This window comes from Lemur catta, chromosome 2 (genome assembly GCF_020740605.2).
Source record: "Lemur catta isolate mLemCat1 chromosome 2, mLemCat1.pri, whole genome shotgun sequence".
Classification (NCBI taxonomy): Eukaryota; Metazoa; Chordata; class Mammalia; order Primates; family Lemuridae; genus Lemur; species Lemur catta.
Window position 1 is genome coordinate 41,902,785 of NC_059129.1, and position 21,746 is coordinate 41,924,530.

Sequence of the window (21,746 nt, forward strand, 5' to 3'; positions counted from 1 at the left end):
CTCGGGAGGCTGAGGCAGGAGGATCAGTTGAGCCCAGAAGTTTGAGGTTGTGAACTAGGCTGATGCCACAGCACTCTACCCAGGGTGACAGAGTGAGTCTCTGTCTCACAGGAAAAAAGGAAGATAGAGAAAGGGCAGGACTGACAGGAGAGAGTGCAGGTGTGCGGGGGTGGGTGCACAGAGAACACAGACATGCACAGACACTTATTTTTCAGATTCCAAGCCCAGGTCAGTACAGGAGAACCCCAGGAGTGGGGGTGGAAGGCAGTAGGGGTCAGGGAGGGCAGGCCTCTGGGAGCATGGGAACAGGGAGTGGGCAAGAGCCCAAGGAGAAGACGAGCCTGGCGTGAGGAAGAGGCCCAGGGCCTCTGAGGGACCAGGCGGATGTTCAGGGCAGGAGGGGAAGAGCTGGTGAGAAAGGTCCTGTGAGAAGAAGCTGCTGTGATTCAGAGAAGAGGCTTCAAGCTGTGAGCAACCTGGCATCCGGTTCCTCTCACGGGCCAGAGATTTCGGAAGTGGCATGCAAAGGGCCCAGGTCTGCAGTCGGGGGAGTTCGGGTTAGGGTCCCTCGCTGGGGGTTGAGAGGTAAGCAGCAGGAAGCTCTGGTGTCCAGATTGACTCCTCCACCCAGCAGATTTCTCTCTGGTTTTTAAGCATATCATTTCTTCTTCTGCGAGAGTGACAAAACCAAAGCAGAATAAGCCCTGATACCTGGGCCCCCAGACCACTCTCTTCTCAACGTCCCCCCCTCCGCCCTGTGTCTGGCCCCCAGTCCTGGTGGGGGTTCCCCTGAGATAAGGGCTGTTCACTTTCTCTGACCACATGGTTTCCGCTTCTGTGTCTCTTGTTTCCTAGGCTGATAAAAATACTGAGCCGTAGAGGCCCTGGCTTCCTCCGACCCCTTGGGGCAGGCAGCAGGCATCCTGCCCACCGTGGTGGGGGCAGGGAGCGGGGCCAGGGATCCCCAAGGGGTGACTCAGTGCCTGCCAAGAAACCTGGGGTGGTGAAGGTGTATCTCTGCTCTCCAGAGCTGGGACCAGGAGCTGAGTCTCAGTGGAGGGTGCCGTTAGGGTTCAGTTGGAGAAACAGCTGGGAAAGAGAACAGTGAGATTGAAGAGGGTCATTTTGGGGACTGGGGTGGGGCAGGTTTGGGTTAAGTCAGGAAAAGGGTCTGGAAAAAACTCAATTCAGTGTAGGTCAACCGAGCATCCTGTAGCCCGAAGATAAATTCAAACGCTGCTTCAAGTTTGCAGTCCAACAGGGGAGGCAGACCCATGCTTAGCTAGCTGATTCAAGGCATGCGGAGTAACCTTCACGGTAGGGTGCGGTGGCAGCAGAAAAGGGGGAGCGAATCCCATCTGAAAGCATCCGGGAGGCTCTGAGGCGGGAGAGGAGCACTTGAACCTGCTCTGGGGAATGCAGGGGACTCCAGTGGATGGAGGGCGCGGGAAGGCTCCCTAGGTCAATAGAACGGCTGGGGCAGAGAGGCTGACGGCCAGATCGTATGCCCAGGAGAAAATGAGTGCCTGAGGTGGAAGCAGCACGGGTTTGAGGGAGCCCGTGGCGAAGAAAGGACCACAGAATGCCAAGGTCAGGGGTTTGGACTGCGACAGCCGTGAAGAAGCGGGAGACCAGGACGGTGCTGCAGGAGTACAGAAAAGAAGTAAAGAGAGAAGGCCATCATCTTTCGAGTACTTACTATGTGTTAGTCAGCCCTTTTCCCAACATCAGGAGTCCTGTCAACATCTGTCCAAAAGGTGGGTGGTGGGTCCCCATTGCACAGATGAGGAAATAAAAGCACATAAACATACTGTAACTTACTTCAGGCCACACAGCTAAAAAGTAGTGAAATTAGCATTCAACTCATCCAACTCCAAAACTCATGTATTAATACTTCTACTTAAGTCCCAATAACCCCAAATGGCATTAAAGGAAGGAAAAGATTTTATAATATAAACCTTGAGGGGACATTTGGACATGACAACTGGTTGGATGGTGGGAATGGGGAGAGTGGAGTCTTAGATGACTCCAAGTTCTGAGCCAAGGGGATTGGAAGGGCGGTGATGCCCTAAACCGACAAGGAGAAGTATGGCTGAAGGGAAAGATAAAGCGTTTGACTTTGGACATTCAATTAATAAACTTTTTTTAAGCACCTGTTAGGAGCAGGGCACTGCTAGACGATAGGGGTAAGTGATAAGGTCACTGTCCTCATAGAATTTGCAGTCTAGTGAGACAATATACAGGTAACTATATGTAATAATTGCGGTGCACTTGCTTAGAGTATTGAAGTGTTCAAGGAAGGCTTGCTGAGTTGGAGGTGCTAACATGACACTCACATGGAGATTTCCAGTAAGCAGGTCGGGAGCTCGAGAGAAGTTCAGAGAGATAGATTTGGGCATCGTTCCCTTCCCAGTAGAGGCTGAGCATCTGAGTGGACAGAATCCTCAAGAGAGAGGGTGGAGTGACCAGAAGAGCCCTGAGGATGCTCAAAGGAAGAAAACCAATAAAGGAGATGGGGGGGGGGGTTGCTGTACACCAAGCAGAGACTGGGCAGCCATGTCTGAGGCCTCAAAGAGGTCTGGTAGGTAAGGGTTGAAAGATTGTTTGGGCTCAGGAACTAGACACTTACAAATTTTGAGAAAACACTTTCCGTGTAATAGAGGGACAGAAATCACTTTCCATAGGCTGAGGGATGAGTGGGAGGTGAGGAGAAGGAGGCAGTGGGTGCAAAGTCATAGAATGGTGAATACAGAAGTAAGTAAGAGTCATCTCTTAGTTCTACCCACAGATTTTACAGATGAGGAAAATTTTATTGAAAATTTTCCTGAAATAGTAGTAAAGGGGCTAGTCTTTTGAGACATCACATGAAAGGAAAGATGAGAGATGGAATGAATATTTTGAGGGAGAACAAGTTCAGGGAAGGAGTTTTTGGTTTATTTTCAAGAAACAGAATGTAGGCCGGGCACGGTGGCTCACACCTGTAATCCTAGCACTCTGGGAGGCCGAGGCGGGTGGATCGCTAAGGTCAGGAGTTCGAGACCAGCCTGAGCAATAGTGAGACCCTGTCTCTACTAAAAAATAGAAATTATCTGGCCAACTAAAAATATATATAGAAAAAAATTAGCCAGGCATGGTGGCGCATGCCTGTAGTCCCAGCTACTCGGGAGGCTGAGGCAGGAGGATCGCTTAAGCCCAGGAGTTTCAGGTTGCTGTGAGCTAGGCTGCTGCCACGGCACTCACTCTAGCCCAGGCAACAGAGCAAGACTCTGTCTCAAAAAAAAAAAAAAAGAAAAGAAAGAAATAGAATATAAAATAAAGCGAAGGTGCGAGAAGGGACAAAAATACTGAAAATATAAGAAACAGGGGCCGGGCGCGGTGGCTCACGCCTGTAATCCTAGCACTCTGGGAGGCCAAGGCGGGAGGATCACTTGAGCTCAGGAGTTCGAGACCAGCCTGAGTGACAGCGAGACCCATCTCTACTCAAAACAGAAAAATTAGCCTGGCGTCATGGTATGTGCCTGTAGTCCCAGCTACTCTGGAGGCTGAGGCAGGAGGATCGCTTGAGCCCAGGAGTTGCAGCTTGCAGTGAGCTACCATGATGCCACTGCACTCTACGCAGGGCAACAGAGTGAGACTCTCAAAAAAAAAAAAAAAAAGAGGAAATTGAACCCCTCCCTCACTCTCCTCCTTCAAAAACTAAAGAGGGGTGAAAGAATATACTAAAGACAGGACGTGAGATAGAGTACAGATGAAGGGATCAGCCTTGGAAAGAAGCAAGTGTACTTCTGTGAATCAAGAAGAAAAAAAAAAGCTTTGTGCAGTGGCAGTGTTGTAGCCAATGAGGTTTATTCGAGGCTCGATTATTGCTAATTGAAAACTTTTCCCAAAACCCCGCCATGACGACTTGCAATATAGTCGGCATTGACAATTTTTTGACAGTCTCTACAGGGACTGAAAAAAAAAAAAGAAGAAAAGAAAGGTGAACTGTAAATAGCAAAGTGGAGGGAAAAAAGAAGGAAGTGAGGAGATCCACCTTGGATGGCTTTAAGCTCAATAGAATAAATGACAGCATCAGCGGCTGAAAGTGAAGAGGTAGGGTGAAGGGCGCAGGGGGCACGCAGATTTAGAACACCACGTGCAGGAGTACAGCGGGGAGTCCACAAGGAATGGCTTTTGTAGGAGTTTTGTCAAGGAACACTGATGACTCTCTTACATGAGATGGCCAGGATTAGCCTCTCACAGGGACACGACCCTCCTGCGATGCTTGGCAGCCTAAGAAAAGGCTCAAGAATGAGACCACTGAGTTTACCCAAGTAAGGTTTTTCAAGGTCTTCTTGGTAGAACATCGTGCAGGTAAGAGATACTAAAATACTAGTGAAAGTGTAGTTGTGATTGTTGACCATGCAGTATGTGTTAAACCAAATCTACAAGGAAAACCAGGAAAGTAGAAGAAACTGGAAGTCTTGGTGAGAATAAAGAACTGAGTCAATGGGAGGGAGAAAGGGAGATGTGAAAAGTGAGTGGTTGTGAAGAGAGGGAAAATTCAGAGTTCAAGACCTTGAAGATAGCCCAGGAGTTTGAAGTTACAGTGAGCTATGATTGTGCACTGCACTCCCGCCTGGATGACAGAACAAGATCCTGTCTCAAAAACAAAACAAAACACCAAGATCGTGAAAGCATAGCCCTTCCAAATGACGCTGAGGTTCGAGGTACAACCTTACTCATGGACGACTAAAGTGAAGCAGAGAAAGAGGCTGTAAAGACGTTGAAGTGAGATAGTTGAAGAACCAAGAGGCCAGAGTAAGATTCATCTGATCTGTGTGGTTTTGAAGTCACTGATGATAGTGGTAGGAGAGGACATATGGAGAAAAACTGAGCTACTTACACAAGTTTTTAAGAGCATAGTACAGACGTTGATGGAGAAGATTGTGCTATGAGGACAGGAAGAGTGTAGCAAATGGTGCAGGGGGGGAGAAGAAAATAATGACCTCTCTTCTCTGCCCTTGTTCCCCTAGTGATGGATGTCAAAGAGAGATCAGCCTTCACCAAAGAGAGAAGTAGCATTAGGGGAAAGCCAGGTTTCAAAATGCCCAGAGGAAGATGCTTTCAAAAATGGAATAAAAGATTTGAATATATGTGGAGTTCCATAGAATATTGTGAAGTGGATTGAGACAAGGGCCCTTGTGGGGTAGGGGATTGAATCCAGGGAGGTTGCCTCCCAGTGAGAATTCAAGAGAAGGCAACAAAGTCTAGAAGGTTTTGCATCTGGGAGCCAGAGAGTGTTGCTTCTGGAATTCAGAATGGAAGATGCACTGAGTTCATTGTGAGGGAAAACACAGATACCTCAACGAGATCTTATCTCATACAGAAGATAAGGTATCGCTTCCAGTTCCATGGCCGTAGACATTCTCTTCATGCTGACAACTCCCAATCTTCTTTGTTTGGCTCTGCCCTTGCAGACTCGTGTATCTAACTGCCAAGTGATGTCTCCGCTTATATGTCTGTCTAATAGACTTAACGCATCCAAAATAAAACTTTTGTTCTTTCCTAGTGGATGCTCTAAGAACAAACAAAGAAAAAAATAGAACTTGTGGTTCTCCCACCCATCGGAATCTTGCTTCTCCCCCAGCCTCCACATCTCCCCCATCCATCAACCCATCGTCTAGTCCTGTCGACTCTAGCCCTGATATATATAATATAGCCCAAACTTGCCCACTATTCTCCACCTCCATGGCTGCCACCATCTTCTCTTCAGCATTACTGCGACTGCCTCCTAACTGGTGTCCCTGATTTTGCCCCTACCAGCCAGTCTCAACACAGGAGCCACAGTGATCTTTTAAAAACATAAATCCAATCACCTCCATGCATCTGTCTCTCTGCCCCCTGCCTTCATTGTCTCCCCCCACCCCGCCCCCCACACACACCCTCCCTCCAAAGGCTTCCCATGGTTGAATAAAATCTGGATGCTTTACCCCTCCTTGCACGGCCCTGCGTGATCTGGCCCCGGCCCCCTCCCTGGTCCCATCTCCCACCCCTCCCCCAGCCTCACTCTCTGCTCCAGCCACACTGACCTGCTTTCTATCTTCACCACCTCCAGCTCGGTTCCACCTTCCAGCCTTGGCAGTAAGCTGTTCCTTTGCCTTACTCCCGAACTCACCGGGTCATTCTTTCTTATCACTGGGGTCTCAGCTTCAGTGCAACTCACTCACTCAGAGAGGACTTTGCTGACTACTGCGTTTAAAAGTAAGTAGCTCCCCGCCACTCTTATCACATCATCCTGCCTTAGTTTCTCATAGCACCATGTGTTGATTTCTTCAGTTTATTTCTTTTCTGTCTTGTCTCACTGGAATATAAGCTCCACAAGTGCCAGTACCTTGTCTTACTCCTTTGCCTCTATGTCCCTACTGCCTAGAACAGTGCTCTGCGCATAGTAGGCACTTGACAAATACTTTTTTTTTTGTAGAGATGGGGTCTTGCTATGTCACCCAGGCTGGTCTTGAACTCCTGGCCTCAAGCGATCCTCCCACCTCCGCTTCCCAAAGTGCTGGGATTACAAGCGTTGAGCCACCACACCCAGACTGAAATACTTACTAAATGCAGGGATGGATGAATAAGGGGTCGAGCAGGATAAAGTTCAATTTTAGGTTTGTGGCTCAGATTGGACATACATTTAGAGTCAGATTTAAGTTTCACGTTAGGAGTGGTGATAAGTTGGTTTCAAGATTAGCTCTAGAAACAGGGTTGCATTGGGTTAGTGTAGAAGGTAAGTTTTATCTGGGGGGTTACTAATTTGGATGTGTTTAGATTTGAGGTTAGGGTTACAGCTGGGGTTGAGTTTGAGTTGTGATTTGGGTTGAGGTTAAATTTGGATTAGGGTCAAAGTTGGTAATAAATCCCAATTTAGGTTTTGAGGCTGAGTTCAAGTTTGAGGCTAATGTCATTTCAGCCTCATTTGGAGGCCTCAGAGATTTCACTAGTTTCTCTACAGAGAGCACTATAGAGAATGTATTTCCCTGAGTTTGGGGCACAAGACTCCAGTCATCAGTTCTCCCACCCAGGGAAAGCCCCAAACCAACTGCTGGGCTCCCCAAGAAAGAAACCAAATTTCATACAACCTCTGAAACTGAGATTGAAACCAAGATTGGCCCATCGCAAGGAGCATCCTTCAGCACATTGCAAACGCACGTGACGCTGAGCCTCAGCCGGGTCTCGCCCTTCCTTCCTCTGTCTCTCATGTCTCCCTCTCACTCCTTGCCTTCCCATTTTGTGCGTTAGTGTCCTGGTCTTCCTCTTAGACCTAAGTTTCTCTCTGTTTCTCACTGTTAATTGCAAGAGCATTTTATATTTTAATATAGCTTAGGTGGGGTCTCTCAGTCCATCAGCTCATAGCATTAGAGAAACAGAAAGAGACAACAGGAAGGAAAAAAGGCCGGGCATGGTGGTTCACACCTGTAATCCTAGCACTCTGGGAGGCTAAGGCAGGAGGATTGCTTGAGCCCAGGAGTTTGAGGTTGCTGTGAGCTAGGCTGATGCCACGGCACTCTAGCCTGGGCGACAAAGCAGAGACTCTGTCAAAAAAAAAAAAAAGAAGGAAGGAAAAAAGACCCCCAGATAAAGAGGGACACAGAGAAAAAGAAAGGAGCACGGCCCAGAGGGAAAGCAATACTGGCGCGAGAGATCATGAGGTTAGGAGAGCAAGAAGAGCGGGGCACACTGGTGTTCGCCTGGAGAATCCGCTGCTCAAGAGGCTGTGCAGGAGTTGAGCCCAAGAGTCTGAATCTAGCCTGGGCAGCATAGCAAAACTCTGTCTCAGAAAAAAAAAAAAACAAGATACAGACCAAGAAATTTTAGAAAGGCATCCATGACTTCTCTTTATCATATCTGGTCAGCCACCGGGACATGTAGGTTTTGCCTAGAAACTGTCTCTCCTTCCCGTTCTCCCGCTGCTGCCCTGATATTAACGCAGGCCTGTCATCTCCGTGCCGGGTTATTGCAAGACCCTCCTGACTGGTCTCCTTGCTTCTCGTTTCCCCTCCAGTCCCCTAACCACCAAACCCCAATCCACTCTTCACGTATCTTCCAGATTCGTTTTTCTAACCTACCATACTAGGTGGGTCTCTCTCTTGCTTAAAATTTTTGGTGGCTCCCCATCACATTTCTAAAATCCGAACTTCTTTTCTGGATTTTTAAACTTTTCGGGATATGCTCTCAGCTCACCCCCTGCCTCACCTCTGCTCCTTGCACTGGCGCCCAGCGGCACGTCTCAGCACACGCTGTCTCTCACCTCCAGTCTTGGCGCAGACTCTTCCTTCCATCCAGAGTGCTCCTCCTGTCCTCTCTGCCTCTGTAACAAATGTCCCCATCACCTCTGCCCTGGGCCAGGTTCAGTGGCTTTTCTGTGGGCTGCCGTAAGCCTGCTAGCATGGAACTTAATCTCACTTTAATGTCCTTGACTTCCCCGAGGCCAGGAGACAGCCTTTCATATCTGTATCCTCAGTGCTTTGTACCGGTGCTCAGTAAGTGTTTGTGGAGTAGAGAGAAAGCTAAAGAGGTGGAATGAGAACTGTTGGGGCTCAGAACATGATACCCCAAAGTGTGGCGCCTTGGCCTGCTGAGTACTGTGCAGGAACCAACACTGGAAGGCCTCAGACCAGGGTCTTTCTGACTTTCTCCTGCCCTCCTCTCTCTTACTCCCCTGTCCCCTCGCAAGGCAAGCCATAGAAACTAGAACTCCTCTTCCTCAAGGCAGGTCATAAAAGCTAGAACTCCTTCACAAAGCCATCCGTAAAACCTAGAAATGTTAGTTAAACTTTTCCCTGCTTTTCTGTGTAAGACTTAACTATAAAGAAATTCTCTGATCTACTTTGTCTAATGGTAGGTCATGAGACCCTCATTCCAGGAGAGGTCTTGCCCTATACCCCAGAGGAAGGAATGCTTCACAGAGAGACCAAGAAAAATCTGAACAGACAGGCCTTGCTGGGTTCCCCCCTCATTAGATTATACCCTTTTTGTTCAGTCACATTTCTGCAGGGCTGTTCATTCTTCATCAGATCTTTTCTCTTTTTTTTGACACAGAGTCTCTCACTCTGTTGCCCGGACTAGAGTGCTGTGGCGTCAGCCTAGCTCACAGCAGCCTCAAACTCCTGGGCTCAAGCGATCCTCCTGCCTCAGCCTCCTGAGTAGCTGGGACTACAGGCATGCGCCACCATGTCCGGCTAATTTTTTCTATATATATTTTTAGTTGTCCAGATAATTTTTATTTCTATTTTTAGTAGAGACGGGGTCTCGCTCAGGCTGGTCTCAAACTCCTGACCTCGAGCGATCCACCCACCTCGGCCTCCCAGAGGGCTAGGATTACAGGCATGAGCCACCGCGCCCGGCCTAGAAACTTTTTTAAAACCTATAACCTGCAAGCTAAGTGAAAATTGTCTCCTATATAAGAATGTTCTTATCAACATTTTTCATATTAGCCAAAAACTAGAAATAAACCAAATGCCCATCAACAGAAGAATGTATTAGAGTATGTTTATACAATAGAATATTACATCACAGTTTTAAAAAACACTACTGATACATGCAACCACATGGGTGAATCTCACAAACATAATGTTGACTGAAAGAAGCCAAACACAAACAAGCACATTCTGTGTGATTTCATGTTTATGATGCTCAAAAGCAGGAAGACCTAATCTTTGGTGATAGAGGTCAGAAAGTGGTTGGTTATCTTTGGAGGGTATTGGCGAGGAGGGGGAACCTCTGGAGACCTGAACATATGGGGAGCCGAGTGGTGGCTACGTGGAAAATTCATCAGCTGCACACTTAAGAGGTGTGCAGGGCTGGGCACGGTGGCTCACGCCTGTAATCCTAGCACTCTGGGAGTCCGAGACAGCAGGATTGTTTGAGCTCAGGAGTTTGAGACCAGCTCTGAGCAAGAGCGAGACCCTGTCTCTACTAAAAATAGATAGAAATTAGCTGGACAACTAAAAATATATAGAAAAAATTAGCCGGGCATGGTGGCGCATGCCTGTAGTCCCAGCTACTCGGGAGGCTGAGGCAGAAGGATCGCTTGAGCCCAGGAGTTTGAGGTTGCTGTGAGCTAGGCTGACGCCACGACACTCTAGCCTGGGCAACAGAGTGAGACTCCGTCTCAAAAAAAAAAAAAAAAGAGAGAGATGTGTATCTCACTGTACCTAAGCTATACATCAATAAAAAGGAACTATTTTATTTTATTTATTTAGAAACAGGGTCTTGCTCTGTCGCACAGGGTGCGTGCAGTAGAGCGATCACAGCTTGCCACTGCAGCCTCGAACCCCTGGGCTCAAGCAATCCTCCCTGCTCCGCCTCCCAAGTGGCTAACATTACAGGCACACACCACCATGCCTGGCTAATTTTTCTATTTTTTGTTCAGATAGGGTTTCACTGTGTTGCCCAGGCTGGTCTCGAGCTCCTGCCCTCAAAGGATCCTGCCACCTTGGCCTCTTAAAGTGCTGGGATTACACATGTGGGCTACTGTGCCCAGCCCTGAAAAATTTTAAAACCGTGTATTGGCACTGCAAATGCAGCTTCAAGACAAGTCCCTTAGCTGTCCCCACCCCACCCTAGGTCACCACCCTTAAACCCCTCCTGTGTGGAATTCTAAAGTTTCCACGATAGAGAACTTTGAAGTTGTCTGCTACACTGATCCTGGAGTCTGTGCTTATTTGGGGTTGCATAAATCTGATCTGTGGGAGCCGCCTGAGGTCAGGATGAGGCGGAGGCCACCCTTCGGGAGTGGGATGGGGCCTCACCATACGTGAGTGCATGGCATCATCTCTGGGTAAGGGGACCAAAAACTTTATCTTCCAAATCAGGGCACTTTCGAGAGCAGAATGGGGCTCCATTAATATTTTCAGCAAGCCGGGCATGGTGGCACTCATCCATAGTCCCAGCTACTTGGAAGGCTGAGACAGGAAGATTGCTTTAGTCCAGGAGTTGGAGACCATCCCGGGTGATATAGTGAGCCCTCTCCATCTCGGAAAACAAACAAACAAACAAACAAACAAACAAATATATAGACACACACACATACATAGTGTTTTGGCCGGGTGTGGTGGCGCACGCCTGTAATCCTAGCATCCTGGGAGGCTGAGGTGGGAGGATTGCTTGAGGTCAGGAGTTCAAGACCAGCCTGAGCAAGAGTGAGACCCGTCTCTATTAAAAATAGAAAAAAAAAAATTAGCTGGGCATGGTGGCACATGCCTGTAGTCCTGTCTACTCGGGAGGCTGAGGCAGTAGGATCACTTGAGCCCAGGAGTTTGAGGTTGCTGTGAGCTAGGCTGATGCCACGGCACTCTAGCCTGGGCAACAGGGTGAGACTCTGTCTCAAAATAAATAAATAAATACACACACACACACACACACACACACACACACAGTTTTTTTCACCAGGACAACATACATACACCAGGATGTCTAGGCAAAAAGGTACATAAAGGAACTTCTTGATATGAAATCTGCCAGATGAGCTGGAAAGTACACATACTGGGACAAGTACAAGTGTGACTTGAGTTGTCTGGGACAGGGACAGGGGTACAAGAGAAGGAAACGGGCCAAGAGAGAAGCCTGTAGACGCCGAGGGTGCAGAAGTGTTATATATGATCGCTCTTCAGGGACCTGGGCCTCCAGCCCACACCCCAGCCGCTCACTCAGCCTCTCCTCCCCGAATTGGCTGGCCCTTCTCTGGAACGCGTAAGCCCGACCCCACTCCCTGGCCCTCCCAGCCCACGGTTCCTCTGACCCCACTCCCTTTCCCAGAACTCAGTCGCCCGAGCCCCCAGCCTGTGGTTCTCTCCTAGGCCTCAGCCTTTCCTGCCTTCGACTGAAACAGCACCATCTTCTAAGCCCTGGGGGCTTCCCCAGGCCCCAGCCCCGACCTAGAACCCGCCCGCTGCCTGCCACGCTGCCACTGCCGCTTCCTCTATAAAGGGACCCAAGCGTCCGGGCCCAGAGGCCCCGCACAGCAGGTAAGACTCTCCTGCCCCATCTCCTTGGCCTGCCGGTGGCTCGGACTCCTGCCCTGAGGTGTCCTGCCCCTCTGCCTGGACCCCTGGCCTGCCTGGGCTGGGGCCTTGGTGGGTTTGGTTTTGCTTTGTTCCCCATCTCTGACTCTCCATCTGTCAGTCTGTCTCTGTCACACATTCTCTGCTTCTGCCACGGCCCCTCTCTGTTCCCTTCCTGTCTCTCTTTCTGTCTCCCTCTGCTCACCTCGGGGTTTCCCTGTCTGCATTTTGTCCCCTTCTCTGTCTGTGGCCCCTCTCTCTCTGGGTGGCCGTCTCCTGGGGTGGGCGGTCTGTCTTCCGCAGCATGCCCCGCCCCCTCACTGTCTCTCCCTGCAGGTTCTCTCCCCATGACACCACCTGGACGTCGCTACCTCCCGAGGGTGCGTGGCACCCCCCTCCGCCTCCTCCTTCTGGCTCTGCTGCTGGCCCTGCTGCCTGGGACCCAGGTGAGGCAGCAGGAGGATGGGGGCTGCTGGGCTGGCCCAGCTGAATCCTGAGCTCTAGAGCCCCCCTCAACTCTGTTCTCTCCTAGGGGCTGCCTGGTGTTGGCCTCGCACCTTCAGCTGCCCAGACTGCCCATCAGCACCCCCAGAAGCATTTCACCCACGGCACCCTCAAACCTGCCGCTCACCTCATCGGTAAACATCCACCTGACCTCCCAGACATGTGGCCCCCAGCTCTCCTCCTACCCCCCCTTTAGGGACACAAGCATCCACCCGCCTCCCCCCAACTTCCCCCACCCCGCAAACAGAGGCAGCCCACTCTCACCCCTCCCCTAACCATCCCCCAGGAATTCAGTTGTCCAGCCCCTGCTCCCTCAGGGATTGAGACCTCTGACCCAGATCTTTGACCCACCCCCACCCCCTGTGGCTCTTCCCAGGAGACCCCAGCAAGCAAGACTCACTACACTGGAGAGCAAACACGGACCGTGCCTTCCTCCAGCATGGCTTCTCTCTGAGCAACAATTCCCTCCTGGTCCCTGCCAGTGGCATCTACTTCGTCTACTCCCAGGTGGTCTTCTCTGGGCAAGCCTGCCCCCCCGAGGCCACCCCCACCCCTCTCTACCTGGCCCACGAGGTCCAGCTCTTCTCCTCCCAGTACCCCTTCCACGTGCCTCTCCTCAGCGCCCAGAAGACCGTGTGCCCAGGGCCGCAGGGACCTTGGTTGCACTCGATGTACCATGGGGCCGCGTTCCTGCTCACCCAGGGAGACCAGCTGTCCACTCACACAGACGGCGTCTCCCACCTACTCCTCAGCCCCAGTAGTGTCTTCTTTGGAGCCTTTGCTCTGTAGAACCTGGAAAAATCCAGAAAGAAAAAATAATTGGTTTCAAGGCCTTCTCCCTGTTTTGCCTCCATTCTGACTGTTTCAGGGGTCACCACCGCCTCTCTTTCAACCAATCCAAACAGTCTCAAGTCTCCCCCATTCAAGTCACCTGGAGCTTTCAAAGAAGGAATTCCAGGCACCCCAGGGAGCCGCACCTCTCTGAGCCACCACCCCCCCATGTTCAGCCAGGATTTCAAGCCTGCCTAGAAATTCCCAGCCCAGAGCTGTGTCCCACCAGTGAGGCGCGGCCTGGGCCCACACACGGAGGAGGAGCAGGCACGTGGGGGAGCTTGGGGGGCTATTTATGAAGGGGGAAATTAAGTTATTTATTTATGGAGGATGGAGAGAGGGGACTAGTAGAAGAACATCAAAAGAGAGAGAGAGAAACCGGCCGGGAGATGAAGAGCAAGGGGCAGTGGCACAAGGCTGACTGCGGGAAGCAGGTGTGAGGGACCGCGGGGCTCTCGGAGGCTGCGAGAGGCCCTGAGCGCCGGCTGCACGGCCAGACTCCCCACGCGGAGGCATCTGCACCTCGATGAAGCCCAATAAAGCTTTTTTCTCTGAAATGCTGTCGGCTTATGTCTATCTGTCCGGGAGGAGAGAATTTCCCGGTCTCTGTAAGGGAGGGAGGGACGGAGGCCTTGGAGAAGACAGGAGCTGTGGGCAGAACATGGAGGGGCACAGGGAGCTCCAGGCTCCTGGGGACAGGACAGCCAGACAGCTGCAGGGAGCCGAAGGATGAGCTACAAAGACAAGGGAAAAGCGGTGTCTAGGGTCTGGAGGGGTGGGGTCCAGAGGCCCTGGGAGATCTGGCCACATGTGGAGGCTTCATGGAATGGGGGTTACGGTAGACCTCTGGGGAGAAGTGACCACAGCAAAAGTGAGGGGAATGCCCAGGACTACGGGGATGGAGGAGAGGGACCCCCATGGAAGACATGGCCAAGCAGAGGGCTCTGAGGGGTGAAAGGGCCTCCAGAACTAGGAGATGTGGGTGCATTTGGGCAGACATGGCCACACACTGGGGCTCTGAGAGGTGAGGGCTTCGAGGAGAAACCAAGGACCTGAGAGTTCCTTGGAAGGCAAGACTGAAACCAGCAGTGTGAGTCCCAGGCCAGAGTGAAAGGAGAAGGCCTGTCCCAGTGGTGTCTGTGCATTCCCAGGGCTGATTTCACTCCCCTGGGGCTGTCCCAGGCTTGTCCCTGCTACCCCTGCCCAGCCCTTCCAGAGGCCCCGGCATGCCCCCAGTGTCAAGCTGCCCTGCCCCCAGCTCCTTTCCCTGCAGGGACCCAGACACAGGCTCAGGACCCAGCACAGCTTCCCCCCACCGCCCACACCGCCCCCACCTCGTTTGCTCTGCCTGTGGGACTCAGCTTTCTAAAGCCTCTCCCATTTCTAGTTCTACCCCCATATGACTCCTGTCTGGAAATCAGAGGAACACAGACCACAGATCTGGTCCCCAAAAGAAATGGAGACAATAGGCACTGGGGACGTGGGGCGGGGAGATGGGGTCCAGCCTCCAAGGTCTCACACACACACACACACACACACACACACACACACACACACACACACGAGTGATGGGCCCAGGAAGCTCGCCTCAGAATCCAAGTGGGGAGGGTGGGGAGCATCCTCGATGCCTGGGTGTCCCCAACTTTCCAAATCTCCGCCCCCGCGACAGAGAAGAAACTGAAACAGAAGGTGTAGGGCCCACTACCGCTTCCTCCAGATGAGCTCATGGGTTTCTCCACCAAGGAAGTTTTCCGCTGGTTGAATAAGAGCCTTCCCCACCACCCCACCCCGCCCTCCTCTTGCTCTGCGGGCATATAAAGGCAGCTGGCTGCACTCTCAGCCAGCAGAAGCTCCCTCAGCGAGGACATCAGAGGCCCAGCCAGGAGGGAGAGAAGCAACTCCAGATCCCCTGGAAGTAGCCCTCAGAGCCATATCCCCAGACAGGCAGCCAGGCAGGCTGTCTCCCTCTCACACGCACTGCCCCCGGGCTCCACCGTCTCCCTCCGGAAAGGACACCATGAGCACAGAGAGCATGATCCGGGATGTGGAGCTGGCCGAAGAGGCGCTTCCCAAGAAGGCAGGGGGGCCCCAGGGCTCCAGGCACTGCGTATGCCTCAGCCTCTTCTCCTTCCTGCTCGTGGCAGGAGCCACCACACTCTTCTGCCTGCTGCACTTCGGGGTGATCGGCCCCCAGAGGGAAGAGGTGAGTGCCCCGACGGCCTGCATGCACTCTCCCACGCAGAGAGAAGTGGGGGAGAAAGAGAACTAGAGAGGAGGGGTGGGAGAAAGGGGTGTGCTGCTGGAGAGGGATGGGGAGGCAAAACGTGAAGAAAGATGGGGAGGCAGAAAGCAACGTGGAGAGAGACAGGGAGGAGAGAGAAAGATGGAGAGAGAGGATGTCTGGCAGGTGGAAGGTGCTCGCTAAGTATTTGTGGGGTGAATGAATGAACGAGTGAGTGAGCAAGCAGATACACGCCTACGAAGAGAGATGCGGAGTGATGTGGGTTTAAGCAGCGAGATGGGAAAGACACCAGTGGTGTGAATGAAGACGGTGAGACAGACAGAGATGCGGGAGATGCAAGAGATCCAGAGAGCTGAGGCGGAGAGAGATAAGAAAAGATGGAGACAGGGTGTCTGGTAGGGCAAGGCGCTTAGTGAAAGAGCTGTTGAGTGCACAGATGGACAAACAGACAGACGAATGGAGAGAGAAAACCAGGCGTGTCAGGGCAGACAGCGCACACCTGATAAGCGGCAGCTGTTCCTCCTTGGGGGGCGACTCCCTCTGACGCTAATCCTTCTCCTTCTCCCCAGCAGTTCCCCGGTGGCCACCGTCTAATCAACGTCAACCCTCTGGCCCAGACACTCAGTAAGTGTCTCCTGATTCTGGTTTGGGTTGGGGGAGAAGTTAGTACTGGGATGGAAGCAATGGGGGAAATTTAGTGTTTTGATTTTGGGGAGGAGGAATGAAGGTAAAAGTACAGGAATATCTTCTAGGAAGTTTAAAGGTCTCGGCTTTTTCTTTCCTCTTTCCTCCTCAGGATCATCCTCCCGAACCCCAAGTGACAAGCCTGTAGCCCATGTTGTAGGTAAGAGCTCTGAGGACGTGTCTTAGGTCTTGGAAGGCTAGGATTTGGGGGCGCATGCAGGGTGAGGGTATATAGGCCTTGGAGACAGCGTGAGAAGGACTCACTCAGCTCAAGGGGAGGGTGGAGGAACAGCACAGGCCTTACGGGGACTATTCAGAACCTCAGGGCCTGGTGGGATGTGGGCGGACAGACAGAGGGACAGGAACCGGATGTGAGGGTGGGCAGAACTTGAGGACCAGGATGTGGAGAGTGAACTGACGGGGCCACTGACTCACGTCTCCCTCTGTCTCCCCCTCCCTCCAGCAAATCCCCAAGCTGAGGCACAGCTGCAGTGGATAAGCGGGCGTGCCAATGCCCTCCTGGCCAATGGCGTGCAGCTGACAGACAACCAGCTGGTGGTGCCGTCCGACGGGCTATACCTCATCTACTCCCAGGTCCTCTTCAAGGGCCCAGGCTGCCCTTCCACCCACGTGCTCCTCACCCACACCATCAGCCGCTTTGCCGTCTCCTACCAGACCAAGGTCAACCTCCTCTCTGCCATCAAGAGCCCCTGCCAGAGGGAGACCCCAGAGGAGGGTGAGGCCAAGCCCTGGTATGAGCCCATCTACCTGGGAGGGGTCTTCCAGCTGGAGAAGGGTGACAGACTCAGTGCTGAGATCAATTTACCTGACTATCTCGACTTCGCCGAGTCCGGGCAGGTCTACTTTGGGATCATTGCCCTGTGAGGGAGACAGACATCATCCTTCCCTGACGCCTCACCCCCTCTGATTTCTTTATTATTCACTCCTTGAAGACTCCCTCATCCTCTTCTGGCTTAGAAAGGGAATTAAGGGCTCAGGGTTGGACCTCAAGCTTAGAACTTTGAACACCACCACCACCACTTAGAAATCTAGAGTGCAGGCATGGGTGGTCCGGACAATGGAGTACTGGCCACCACCAAGAATTCAAACTGGAGCTTCCAGAACTCACTAGGGATCTAAGATTTTGATCCCTGAATTCAACCTGGGACATCTGGAATTTGGGGACCAGGGAGCCTTTGATTCTGGCCAGAGCACTTTAGAACATCCCTTGAGAAGACCTCACCTTGAACTTGACATGAGTGGACCTCAAGCCTTTCTCTCTTCAGATGTTTCCAGACTCTTCTCTGAGATGTGGAGCCAAGCCCTCCTCGTGGGGCCAGCCCCCTCTATTTATATTTGCACTCGCGATTATTTATTATTTATTTATTATTTATTTATTTACTGATGAATTATTTATTTGGGAGGTCAGAGTATTCTGGGGGACCCGATGTAGGAGCTGCCTTGTCTCAGATGTGTTTTCTGTGAAAACAGAGCTGAACTATAGGCTGTTCCCACCTGGCTTCCTGGCCTCTGTGCCTCTTTTTGCTTGTGTTTTAAAAACATATTTATCTGATCCAGTTGTCTAAATAATGCTGATTTGGTGACCGACTGTCTGTCACTACATCGCTAAACCTCTGCTCCCCAGGGGAGTCGTGTCTGTAATCGCCCTACTAGTCAGTGGCGAGAAATAAAAGTTTGCTTAGGAAAGAAACATGGTCTTTCTTGGAGTTAATTCTACATCTGCCTCTCCTTGGGGGTGGGAAGAAGCTCCCTGAGGCTTTCTCTTCAAGGGCTTAAGATCCCTCAGACTCAGTCCCTTTCCTTAGACCCTTAGGGGCCAGGAGACCCTACATAAACAAAGCCCAGTGGAATAGATCCACTTCCCCAGGAAACAGGAGCCTGAACCTAATTACCTCTCCCTCAGGGCACGGGAATTTCCAACTCTGGGAATTCCAATCCCTGCTGGGAAAGTCCTGCCGCTCAGGTGAGATTTCTGGCTGGCTGCCACTGCAGCCTGAATGAGCTGGGGAGGAGCCACATTCTCAGGCACCTGAATCAGCCAAGGGACTGGCGTCTGGGCTCCAAATCACCCTGGGTCCTAACTGTGCAGCCTGAACCAGGCACTTGACCTCATCTGTCAGTTGGAGATAGGAGCATCCGCTGCACACAGGGCACGTGAGAGCAGGAGACCCAACTTCTGTGAGTGCACCTGGCCCCCACTTGGCAGGTAGGCACTCAGTGAGTTCTGGCTCACTCCCTTATCCACCTCAGCTGCTCTGGCCGTTCCATGCTCTCACTGGCTGAAATTGAAGAGTCTGAAGACAAAGAACAAGGAATAAGATGTGTTCTCAGGACTACCCCCAAGAAAAAGGAAAAAAAAAAAAGATGTGGATGAAGGACTCACCTGCCAGCTTGGTCTCACTGGCCTTTATGGAGAATGAGGGGAGGGGAGGGGTGTAAGGCGGCTGCACTAGAAAGAGAAAAGCACCCACTCACCCCAGGAAGGCCCCTCTGGACACAAAGGCAAATAAGGAGTCAGAAATGGAGCCCCAGAGAGCGGCAGTCCACACTGGGCTAAGAAGTTGGGCTTTTGACTGTTCCTTATTGGAGCAGTCCACTCTCCACCATCTTTGAGACTGTACAAAAAAAAAAACCAAGAAGTTGGGCTTTCCTTCCAGCCCTGGGGTGCCAGGCAGGGGAAAACCATGTGGTATGGTGTTGGGGTGGGGTGACCCACTAGGGTGACCTAGATAGGACCTTAGGTCCCTCTGTGCCTTCTCCAGCCTGGGGCTTAAAGTGGGTCATGGGTGGGGACTGCTCACCCCAGGGGCCCCCACACTTGCTCACGTTTGGGAAGAGGGCCCTAAAGTGTGAACAAAGGAGGACTTTCCATCCCACCCTGGAGGGGACCCTGTGGCATCAGTGTTTCCTCCTCCCCAGACCTCCCTGGTGTCTTCTGTCACCACAGGCTGCTCCCCAGTCCTCAGCTCTCTCCCCTACTTTCTGGTTCAGCCTCCTCCCTTCAGGCCCCACGAGCCTCGCCTCGGTTACTGCTCCTCCCAGGGGAGCCGACCGTGCAGTCAGGTCGGGGCTGAGGGGCCCCCGGGCAGCCAGAGGGGAAGAAGCACTGGGCCCCGCTGTGCTTCAGTTCTCCGTCATTCCTCGGCAGTATTGGGGGTTTGCCCCGCGGCTGGGCCTTCCTGAGAAGAGCGTGCCTTGCCCTGTAATGACCCCTCTCACTGTTGGGAAGGCCCCAAGAGAAAAGAGTGCATTGCACAGTCTGGCGGAGACCACGTGGCCCTGGTGATGTTTCGGGGTTTGAGAGGATCCCCTTCCCACTACCCTCTGGTTGGACTAATTAATGCTGGGGCCTGGCGGTTCAGCGGCGGGGGTGGGGGGACAGGCAGACCACCATTCTTGGGAACAACGGCCATACCCAGTGTCATGAATTTTTTCAAGCAACCGGAAAAATACGGAGACTGTTTAACGCACACCTTCGCAGTCGCGCTGAATTAAGACACGCCAGCATCTCAGCATCTGCACCAGCGGCGCTGAAGCTTTGCATTCTTTATTTTCAACCGCCTCGAAGTCAGCTTCCAGGCTCCTGCATGTGCCCGGGCCCCGGCGTCCTCGCACTCGCACCGTGCAGGCGTTTGCGCGGGGACGCGGGCGGCCCTCACCCCACCATCACCGCCCCGAAGAAGGTCTTCCCCCTCCCGTAGTCCACCATGTCGGGGCGGCTGATGTTGACGTACACCCGCTCGCCCCCGCGGAGCCGCACCAGGCCGCCGAACCCCACGCTCGCGTACCACAGGGGCCCGTACCCTTGCCTCCCGGCGGGGGCCGGCACCGGGGTCACGGTCTCGGCGCCCTCCAGCAGCAGCTCGGCCGCGCCCGGCCCGTAGGCGCCCCCCGCCCGGTACAGCGAGCTGCGCAGCGTGACCGGGCGGCCCCGGGGGCCCCCGCCGGCAGGGGGCGCCCGGCCCCGGTAGCCGACGTGACAGTAGAGGTAGTAGAGGCCGTCCCGCGGGAGCGCCAGCCCCTCGGCGTCCGAGAACCGCGTCCCGCTCCTCAGAAACGCCTCTTCCTTCGTCGCCTCCCAGCCTGGCCCCTGCCCCGTCATCCGAGCGCCTGCTGAGAAAGGGGCCGGGGGGCTCTTGGGGAGTGCGGTCCCGAGGGCGGCGACCCGGGCTCGGGACCTCCGCGAGGGCGGCGGCCCTCAGCCGCCGGCGGGAACCGAGCCGGGCCGGGGCAGGGGTGACGGCGCCCGCTATGGAATGAGTATGAGTTGGGGGCGCCTGGAGGCGGGGTGCAGAGCCTGTGGCGGGGACCTCCAGGCTGGGCTTGCCTGCTCCGGAGGGGGAAGAAGCTACAATGGGGGGACGAGCGGAAGGGGGCACTTTAGGGGTGAGAGGCGGCGAAGCGGCTGGGAAACGTAGCGCTGGAGTGACCGAACCAAGGGACCCTGTGGGCGACCCGACCCGGCACCCCTGTGCGACCCTTACCGATGAGATGGGCGGCCGGGAGCCGGGGACTGAGGTCTGTTTCTGGCTCCTCCTCCGGCAGCTCCCGAAATCCTGGAAGGGGCAAAGAGTTCGTGACTGGGGGCAGGCTGCACCCGTGCGTGCCCCGAGAGGGCACGGTGCCAATGCCCAGGGAGGGGCGCCTGCATTCCTAAAGGAAGAGGGTGTCAGCGACGCCGACGGGAGCCGGAAGTCCCTGAGGGGCTGGAGCCGGGAAGGGGACACGGTCTGCTCTTACCGGGCCCTTGCCGGGGTCCTTGCTGGGGTCCTTGCTGGGCCTGTGCCCCAGGGTCAGCAGTCTCTGTTACCTGGTTGGGTGGGGTTACCGTGCCCAGACTTCACATTCCGCTAATGTTAGCACCACCCCTCCCAAAATGGACCCAAGCTCCGGGCCTGGGGCTTCTCCCAGCAGCACCAGCCCCAGAACACATCTCCATAGAAGGGAAAGCAAGCAAGGCACAGGAGCTTTGGCAGAGAGACAGATGTGTCTTAGGAAGAGGAGAGGAGACAGAAGGGGCTTGGAGACAGCAGGACACAACATCACAGGAACACGGAAAAAGAGTCAGCAAAGAGACAAAACATCCCCGCCAGGGACAGCCGAGCCAGCTGAGACAGATGAGGCAAAAGACCACAGGCAAAGCCAGAGGGAGGTGAGCGTTGGCAAGATGGGCCCTCCGCCAGGGCCTGCTGCAGCCACTCACCGGACCTCCCTGATCCTGGGGCACTAAGGCCAGCACGGCCAGGACAGTGATAGGCACCGCCAGCAACAGGGTCACCAGGAAAGTGGCTCCTGCCACAGCCAGCAGGAGGGAGCCCCTCCCCTGGGGCCTTCCACCCCTGCCCTCCAGCCTCAGTGCCCCCATTGAGACTCTGAACCAGGGCCAGGGCAGGGGGCTTTCATACCTCAGGGGTGGGGCCACCTAG

General features: G+C 53.4%; 3 protein-coding genes and 1 non-coding gene across 7 annotated transcripts; 3 read left to right on the forward strand and 1 right to left on the reverse strand.

Moving 5' to 3' along the window:
* Positions 1-3,809: 3,809 nt before the first annotated feature.
* Positions 3,810-3,951, forward strand: LOC123633606. Its single transcript, XR_006733639.1, has one exon. It is a non-coding gene; the product is annotated as a U4 spliceosomal RNA (small nuclear RNA).
* An 8,344-nt stretch (positions 3,952-12,295) lies between these two features.
* LTA (lymphotoxin alpha) lies at positions 12,296-13,869 on the forward strand. The gene is made up of 3 exons (XM_045541636.1): positions 12,296-12,484; positions 12,571-12,676; positions 12,919-13,869. Exons 1-3 carry the CDS (start codon positions 12,386-12,388, stop codon positions 13,329-13,331), a joined length of 618 nt encoding a protein of 205 aa, XP_045397592.1. The 5' UTR covers positions 12,296-12,385; the 3' UTR covers positions 13,332-13,869.
* Positions 13,870-15,223: 1,354 nt separating this feature from the next.
* Positions 15,224-18,010, forward strand: TNF (tumor necrosis factor). The gene is made up of 4 exons (XM_045541637.1): positions 15,224-15,576; positions 16,188-16,239; positions 16,412-16,459; positions 16,763-18,010. The coding sequence occupies exons 1-4, from the start codon at positions 15,391-15,393 to the stop codon at positions 17,182-17,184; spliced, it is 708 nt and encodes a 235-aa protein (XP_045397593.1). The 5' UTR covers positions 15,224-15,390; the 3' UTR covers positions 17,185-18,010.
* A 1,819-nt stretch (positions 18,011-19,829) lies between these two features.
* LTB (lymphotoxin beta) lies at positions 19,830-21,718 on the reverse strand. Of its 4 annotated transcripts, none has more exons than XM_045541633.1 (4): positions 21,524-21,718; positions 21,061-21,130; positions 20,805-20,876; positions 19,830-20,430 (listed from the first exon to the last, which is right to left on the reverse strand). In XM_045541633.1, exons 1-4 carry the CDS (start codon positions 21,683-21,685, stop codon positions 19,976-19,978), a joined length of 759 nt encoding a protein of 252 aa, XP_045397589.1. In that variant the 5' UTR covers positions 21,686-21,718; the 3' UTR covers positions 19,830-19,975. The 4 variants fall into 4 exon arrangements, with proteins under 4 accessions (XP_045397589.1, XP_045397588.1, XP_045397591.1 ...); XM_045541632.1 differs by having other exon boundaries at positions 19,830-20,433; XM_045541635.1 differs by lacking the exon at positions 21,061-21,130.
* Between the last annotated feature and the right edge of the window lie 28 nt (positions 21,719-21,746).